General features: G+C 45.8%; 1 protein-coding gene across 1 annotated transcript in view; it reads right to left on the bottom strand.

The window, feature by feature from the left end:
• The window catches only part of cacna1aa (calcium channel, voltage-dependent, P/Q type, alpha 1A subunit, a), a 153,919-nt gene that overhangs the window by 109,714 nt on the left and 36,705 nt on the right, over positions 1–7,500 (bottom strand). The window contains exons 9-17 of the mRNA XM_053490796.1: positions 6,883–6,963; positions 6,554–6,760; positions 5,997–6,109; positions 5,788–5,900; positions 5,012–5,143; positions 2,033–2,105; positions 1,828–1,945; positions 1,617–1,684; positions 1,398–1,504 (exon numbers count right to left, since the gene is read on the bottom strand). Coding sequence (XP_053346771.1) covers positions 1,398–1,504; positions 1,617–1,684; positions 1,828–1,945; positions 2,033–2,105; positions 5,012–5,143; positions 5,788–5,900; positions 5,997–6,109; positions 6,554–6,760; positions 6,883–6,963 — 1,012 coding nt within the window. The remainder of the gene's footprint in view (positions 1–1,397; positions 1,505–1,616; positions 1,685–1,827; positions 1,946–2,032; positions 2,106–5,011; positions 5,144–5,787; positions 5,901–5,996; positions 6,110–6,553; positions 6,761–6,882; positions 6,964–7,500) is intronic.

Below are 7,500 nucleotides of genomic sequence, written 5' to 3'. Positions count from 1 at the left end.
GCTCTCTCTCTCACTCACTTTAAACTTTTATGTAAACTAAAACATTTACTGATTAAAGAAAAATAAAGAAGTAAACAGTCTCCAGAAAACTTGGCAGGACACCAAACAGTCTTTCGCGCGCTCTCACACACAGCGCATGCGCAGAGAGAGAGAGACATTTGTTTATGTCTAACTAATATGATATTCTTTCATATGTAATACGTTTATACTGTATAGGTTTATAAATTCAGATTAATGTAATTAATGTTTTCTAATCGCTTTGGCAACAATGTAATACTTTTGTTAACATTCATGCCAATAAAGCTCTTCTGAACTGAACTGAATGAGAGAGAGGGGGAGAGAGAGAAAGGGAGAGAGAGAGAGGGAGGGAGAGACAGAGGGAGGGACACAGAGAAAGAGAGACAGAGAGAGAGAGAGAGAGAGAGAGGGAGAGAAAGAGACAGAGGGAGAGACACAGAGAGAGAGAGGGAGGGAGAGACACAGAGAAAGAGAGAGAGAGATATTTCTTTACTATGAAAGACTACTGTGAGCTAAAGCACGCCCTCTATTAAGTCTCATGTAAATGACAACTTTTACTTTTACTTGAGTGATTCTTGCCGGATGGAGTCTCCGCACTGCCAGGAGTTTGGGCAGAGAGCCCGGGGTGTCAGTGCTGTAAACACTATAAAGTACTTGTTGTTATGGAATCTTGTATTTTAGTGAGCGGATGTTATTGAGGTGTAGAGCTGGAAATGGAGAACAAAGTCCCCACTTTAGGAGCCTCTCCAGCGCCCCATGATCCCCCACTCAAAGCCTGGGGTCTTTTTGCGCAATGCAACAGACTCTCCAAATAATGCTGAAAAACTGCAGCAGATTAATGAGCAGAGGGCGGAGCTTTATGCAATTAGCATTTCAAAGGACAGTGAACATAAACAAACAAAAAATAAATACACAAATAAATGAGTAAACCAAAGAATAAATGAATAAAGGACTACTGAAGTCAGACAGACAGACAGACAGGCATGTACACACACACACACACACACACACACACACACACACACACACACACACACCCGCAGAGTTACCTTTGCCTCCTGACTGTATTTGTTTCTGTTTAATTTTTGGAGTTATTTTATGATTTGTTTTCAAAATCTGTTTAAATGTTTATAGAATAACAATGAAATAAGAACAAACTTACATTCATAATATAGGAAGAAAAACAGACACGTGTTTATAATCTTTATAATCTTTATACATTCAGATGGATGTGACTTACAATGTAATCAACCTTCCAAAACCACTTTGGCAACATTGTGATTTTTTTTTATGTTCATGCCTATAAAGCTGTGAACTAAACTGTGTGTGTGTGTGTGTGTGTGTGTGTGTGTGTGTGTGTGTGTGTGTGTGTTACTTACGCAGCAATGGACAGGTTAGCAGCAGACAGTGGACTCACTTCTGCCACTTCCTTCGCCTTCTGAAGAGCCATTTTCTGATTGGCTGCTTCCTCTTCCTCCTGCTCATCCTACAGTGAGGTAAAACACATAGAGGTTTAAATGTGTGTGTGTGTGTGTGTGTGTGTGTGTGTGTGTGTGTGTGTGTGTGTGTGTGTGTGTGTGTGTGTGTGTGTTCAGTACCTTGGTCAGCTCTTGTGCATTGGCCAGATTGTCTACAGCGATGGCCAAGAACACATTCAGCAACGTGTCTAAACACAGTGTTAAGGAACCTCACAACCTGTATCTTTGTGTGTGTGTGTTGGTGTGTGTGAGTGTTTGTGAATTACAGTGTGTGTGTGTGTGTGTGTGTGTGTGTGTGTACGTGCGTGTATGAGTGTGTTAATTTGGATACAGTTGCCAAAAAGTGTGAGAACAATGAAGAAGATGGAGAACACCATGCCCTTGTTGACTCCTCCCTGAGACTCAATGCCATCATACATCACCATGTTCCAGTCCTCACCTGTCAGAATCTAACACACACACACACACACACCTTGGTTTAACACTTATGTGTAGTTTGTGTTATGTTGTGTTATTAGTGACTGGTGTTCTCTCACCTGAAACACAGTCATTATTGCTGCAGGAAACGTGTCGAAGTTTGTTGGTGGCGTTCCTGATTCAAAATTAAACCTGGTAGAAAAACACAAGTGTTCCTGTTACACTAACGTCTTAACATTTCCCTACCAGAGATGTCTTCATACATCACACACTCCTGCTTCACATATCAGTGTGTTTATGTCTAACCTGTAACCTAAAACAAGCTTTGCTGTAACACAATTGTTTCTATGATAAAAATTAAATCTACAGAATGTGGGATCAGACAGTTTATCAGTTATCAGGTTTTAAAGTGGTGTAGGGGGTAAAGTATAGGACATTATCAAGCCCATCAGTCTGAACAACAAATGCAACATAAAACTCGGCAACAAAAGGACAGATTACTTTACTCAAGGGTGAGACAGGGTGTGGGATGAGACAGGGCATTGGGTGAGACATGGTGTGGGGTAAGACAAGGTGTGGGGTGAGAAAGGGCATTGGGTGTGGGATAAGACAGGGCACAGGGTGAGACAGGGCGCGGGGTGAGACTGGGTGCGGGGTGAGACTGGGTGTGGGGTGAGAAAGGACATTGGTGAGACTGGGTGCGGGGTGAGACTGGGTGCGGGGTGAGACAGTATGTGGGGTGAGACAGGGCATTGGGTGTGGGATAAGACAGGGCATGGGGTAAGAAAGAGCGCCGGGTAAGACATGGTGCGGGGTGAGAAAGGGCATTGGGTGTGGGATAAGACAGGGCACGGGGTGAGACAGGGCGCGGGGTGAGACAGGGTGTGGGGTGAGACAGTGTGCGGGGTGAGACAGGGCATTGGATGTGGGATAAGACAGGGTGTGGGGTGAGACAGGGTGTGGGATGAGACAGGGTGCGAGGTGAGACTGGGTGCGGGGTGAGACAGGGTGCGGGGTGAGACTGGGTGCGGGGTGAGACAGGGTGCGAGGTGAGACTGGGTGCGGGGTGAGACTGGGTGCGGGGTGAGACTGGGTGCAGGGTGAGACAGGGTGTGGGGTGAGACAGGGTGTGGGATGAGACAGGGCATTGGGTGAGACAGGGGATTGGGTGTGGGATAAGACAGGGCACGGGGTGAGACAGGGCGCGGGGTAAGACTGGGTGCGGGGTGAGACTGGGTGCAGGGTAAGACAGGGTGTGGGGTGAGAAAGGGCATTGGGTGAGACAGGGTGTGGGGTGAGACAGGGTGTGGGATGAGACAGGGCATTAGGTGAGACAAGGTGTGGGGTGAGAAAGGGCATTGGGTGTGGGATAAGACAGGGCACGGGGTGAGACAGGGCGCGGGGTGAGACAGGGTGTGGGGTGAGTCAGGGTGCGGGGTGAGACAGGGCATTGGATGCGGGGTGAGACTGGGTGCAGGGTGAGACAGGGTGTGGGGTGAGACAGCTTGAGTCCAACTCTGTTCAATATTAACATGGATGAGTTAGCAGTATTACTGGAACAATCTGCAGCTCCTGGACCCTAAACAATACGGAAGCTCACACACAGAGCAGACAACCTGGTGCTGTCTCCTACTGAACATGGCTTACAGCTTACACCTGGACCTGCTGGACCTGCAGGAGTGGTACCATCAGAACTGGGTCCTGACACGCAATTTGGCCAAAAGGCCAGATCTCAGGCAAATAGACACATGGTCACTCTGGGAAACACCGCCCTAGAGCACGCGTTACACTATGACTACCTGGGACTGAAACTCAGCGCCTCCGGAGGCTTTGATCTGGGAGTGAATGCACTGAAAGAAAAAGCACGAAGTGCTCCAAATGCAATAAAAAAAAATCTACAGAACACACATTCCAATTAGAATCTGGTGTAAAATCTTTGATAGCGTCATCGCGCCTATCGCACTGTACGGATGTGAGGTTTGGGGTCGACTCAGTAAACACGACTACACTCGCTGGGACAAACATCCCACAGAGTCCCTACATGCAGAATTCTGTAGAAATCTCCTTAAAGTTCAAAGAAAAAATATCAACCGGTGCATCCAGGGCAGAATTAGGTCGATTTCTGCTGATTATAGCCGTCCAAAAGAGGGCAGTAAAATTCTATCTTAAATGAAGTAATGAGACCCCGAGAGCTCGGCCCTAAACCCAGTCCCCTCTGTCAGCTGGTCCTGAGACTCACTAACACACTGCAGTCTCAGAGCAGCACTGCTCACCACAGTCTCATCAGAGTCACACACACATCACTGATCAGATGAGGAGAGTGTATCTGGAGCAGTGGGACAGTCAGACCCAAACCCAGTCCAGACTAAACTGCTATCGGGCCCTAAAGAGAGAGAGGAGGAACCGGCAGAGTGTCTCTCCACCGTCAGAGACACCAAGCAGAGACAGATCCTGAGCAGGTACAGGCTGGGGACACCGTCTGGCTATGGAGACGGGCAGACACAGAGAGCAGAGACTGTGTGTGTGTGTGTGTGTGTGTGTGTGTGTGTGTGTGGGTGGGTGGGTGGGTGTGCCCAGTGTACGAGCAGTGAGGTCGAGACGGAGATGCACTTCCTCATTCTACCTTCACTGAGATCATCACTCACAAAATCACAATTTTTTCCAAATTAACAGAAGGTGAAAAAATAAGAATAACTTTAGGAGAAGCCGCACTGCTCCCCTCGCTGGAGAGTGTGTGTGTGTCCGAGTGTGAGAGACTGAGAGACAGTGACACAGCGTACACACACCCTAAATATCACCAACTAACTACAATTTAATATCACTACTGTTCGCGTAGTGTTGTTATTGTTGGTAATATTGATTTTATATTTTATTTATTTATTTTGGTTTGGTTTGGTTTGTGTTTACCTAATATGATGTTCCTTCATATCTAATACGTTCATATGTATATAAATTCAGATTGATGTTACTTATAATGTAATTAATGTTTTATAATCGCCTTGGTAATATTTTGTTAACATTAATGCCAATAAAACTCTTCTGAACTGAACTGAACTTCAGACTGTCTATGTGTGAGATCAGACGTCTGCAGGACATACTGTCCTCCAAACAGCTGCATGCCGAGCAGAGCAAAGACAACGATGAAGAGGAAGAGGAGGAAGAGCAGGCTGATGATGGACTTCATGGAGTTCAGCAGAGACACCACCAGGTTCCTCAAGGAGGCCCAGTACCTGAGAATAAAGAGAAGAGAAGAGAAGAGAAGAGAAGAGAAGAGAAGAGAAGAGAAGAGAAGAGAAGAATCACACAGTCACTATAGTCTACACTTCATTTACTGAAATTATTAACACTCTAACACGATTATGTCCTTTAACTGTCAGTGTGTGTTTGTCATTCTGAAATAATCCAGCATTAAAAGAAAATCAAACCACTGGGACTCGGCTCTTCACCTTCAGTCCTGGAGCTCCAGTGTGCAGCACAGTGAGTGATTCACCAACAATCACACACACACACACACACACACACACACACACACACACACACACACACTCTCTCTCTCTCTAACCCTAACCATCTCTCTTTCTCAACCTGGGTGTTAACAGATCAGTTAAATCAGCTCTGTTTAAGCAAAAGAATCACCAAACTGTGCTGGACACTGCCCCCTGCAGGCCTGGAGCTGAGGAGCCCTGCTGTCGAGGGACACAAGGCATGAGACATATCATAACAGATGGACCACAAAGGGACAGACAGACAGACAGATAGACCGGAAGGGATACTGTAGACAGAAAGACAGACAGGGAAACATAGATAGGGAAAGAGACAGACAGACAGACCGGGAGAGAGAGATACAGAAAAGAGAGACAGGCAGGAAACTTACTTGGTCACTTTGAAGATCCTAAGTAACCTGAGAGCTCGTAATACACTGATCCCAAACGACGTCCCAGGCTGGATCATCGCCCAGAGCACCTCGAAAATACTGCCACATATGACCTGTCACACACACACACACACACACACACACACACTTTTAAATTCAGCTGATGTAAGGAAGAAGAAAAAAGTAAAAAGTATAAGTGGAGAGCTTACGATGCAGTCGAAGCAGTTAAAGGAAGAGTGAAAATACGGCCGAGTCCCGAGTCCATACATCTTAATACACATCTCTGACATGAAAATCCCCAGAAATATAAACTCGGCAAAGTCTGTGTCCCAGAAAACAACAGATCAGAGAGAGAGAGAGAGAGAGAGAGAGAGAGAGTAAATGATGACAGTTCGATTTTTAGAGCTTTAAAGGTTCTGACTTCCTCTGTGTGAATCTTCAGAGACGGAAACTCGATTTAAAGTGATGTTTATACTGTGAGTGAAAATACAATCATTAAATCAAGTGTTTAAATTGTTTACATCAATTACAGGACTGATTTTTTCTGTGCACAGTGTCACCCCCTACAGCTCTGATAGAGTATTACAACCCTGCACAAACCTCCTGTTTACTCTTCCATTACTGCAGTCACAGCACAGAAGAGTCACACTTCACACTCACTCGGCTCCGTCAACTAATCGTCACGGCCCGTAATGACAAGACACTGCACACTCGTTTAAGGGAAAAGGGATGAAGATGTATGAAGTGCAGGGTTAAAGAGACTCACACAAGAAGTCAGAGAGCAGCTCGGGCTGGTCGTAGTGTACCACGGCCACACACAGCGTGTTCAAACCGACTAAACACAGAACCGTCCAGTAGAAAGCCTGAGTTTTCACAACATGGCGGATGAAGAAACGCAGCCGGCGCTCTTTTTTTCGGAAGGACGAGCCCTCGAGCTTGGAGCTCTTGAGGCTGGCGCGAGCAAACGGAGACCCTGAGAGACATAGAGGAGGCAGAGAGACGAAACACAGACAATAGGTCAGTTTAAACTTTATTCCCCACAAACAAACACACACACACACACAGAAAAAGAGAGAGCGTAAAAGGAAGTTTTACCTAAAGCAAGGTCTCCGTCCCCCTCGTCAGGGTTAAGGAGGTCATTCTTGCTCTTCTTCAGCGTTGGTCTTCTCCGTGATCCTGCGCACCACACACACACACACACACACACACACACACACACACACACACAGCAGTGCATCATAGGTCAGCTTACAGAAATCTGTTACATTTGAGTATTTTTAAAGAGGTCCTATTATTCAATTCAATTTTATTTGTATAGCGCTTTTAGCAATTTTCATTGCCGCAAAGCAGCTTTACATAGTCAAAAGAATTATTTAAGTTTGTATGAAATGTGAATTTGTTTGAATCAAAATGGTCAGTTTGTCCCTGGTGAGCAAGCCGAGGGCGACAGTGGCAAGGAAAAACTCCCTGAGATGGTAATAGGAAGAAACCTTGAGAGGAACCAGACTCAACAGGGAACCCATCCTCATCTGGGTGAAACACAGAGCAGTAAATGATCTGCATTTATACAGTGTGTAGGGTGGGAGGCAGTTCAGCTACAATAGCTGATGTTAATTGATGTTAATATGGACTCCAGGTAGTTATTGAAGACCCAGGTAGACTTGTAAGAAGTTCCAGTCATGAACTATCGAACTGTCAAGTCCCCAGAGAAAC

This window comes from Clarias gariepinus, unplaced genomic scaffold (assembly GCF_024256425.1).
Source record: "Clarias gariepinus isolate MV-2021 ecotype Netherlands unplaced genomic scaffold, CGAR_prim_01v2 scaffold_32, whole genome shotgun sequence".
Lineage (NCBI taxonomy): Eukaryota > Metazoa > Chordata > Actinopteri > Siluriformes > Clariidae > Clarias > Clarias gariepinus.
Note: the sequence above shows the minus strand (reverse complement) of the source record. Positions and strands in the feature narration are given on the sequence as shown.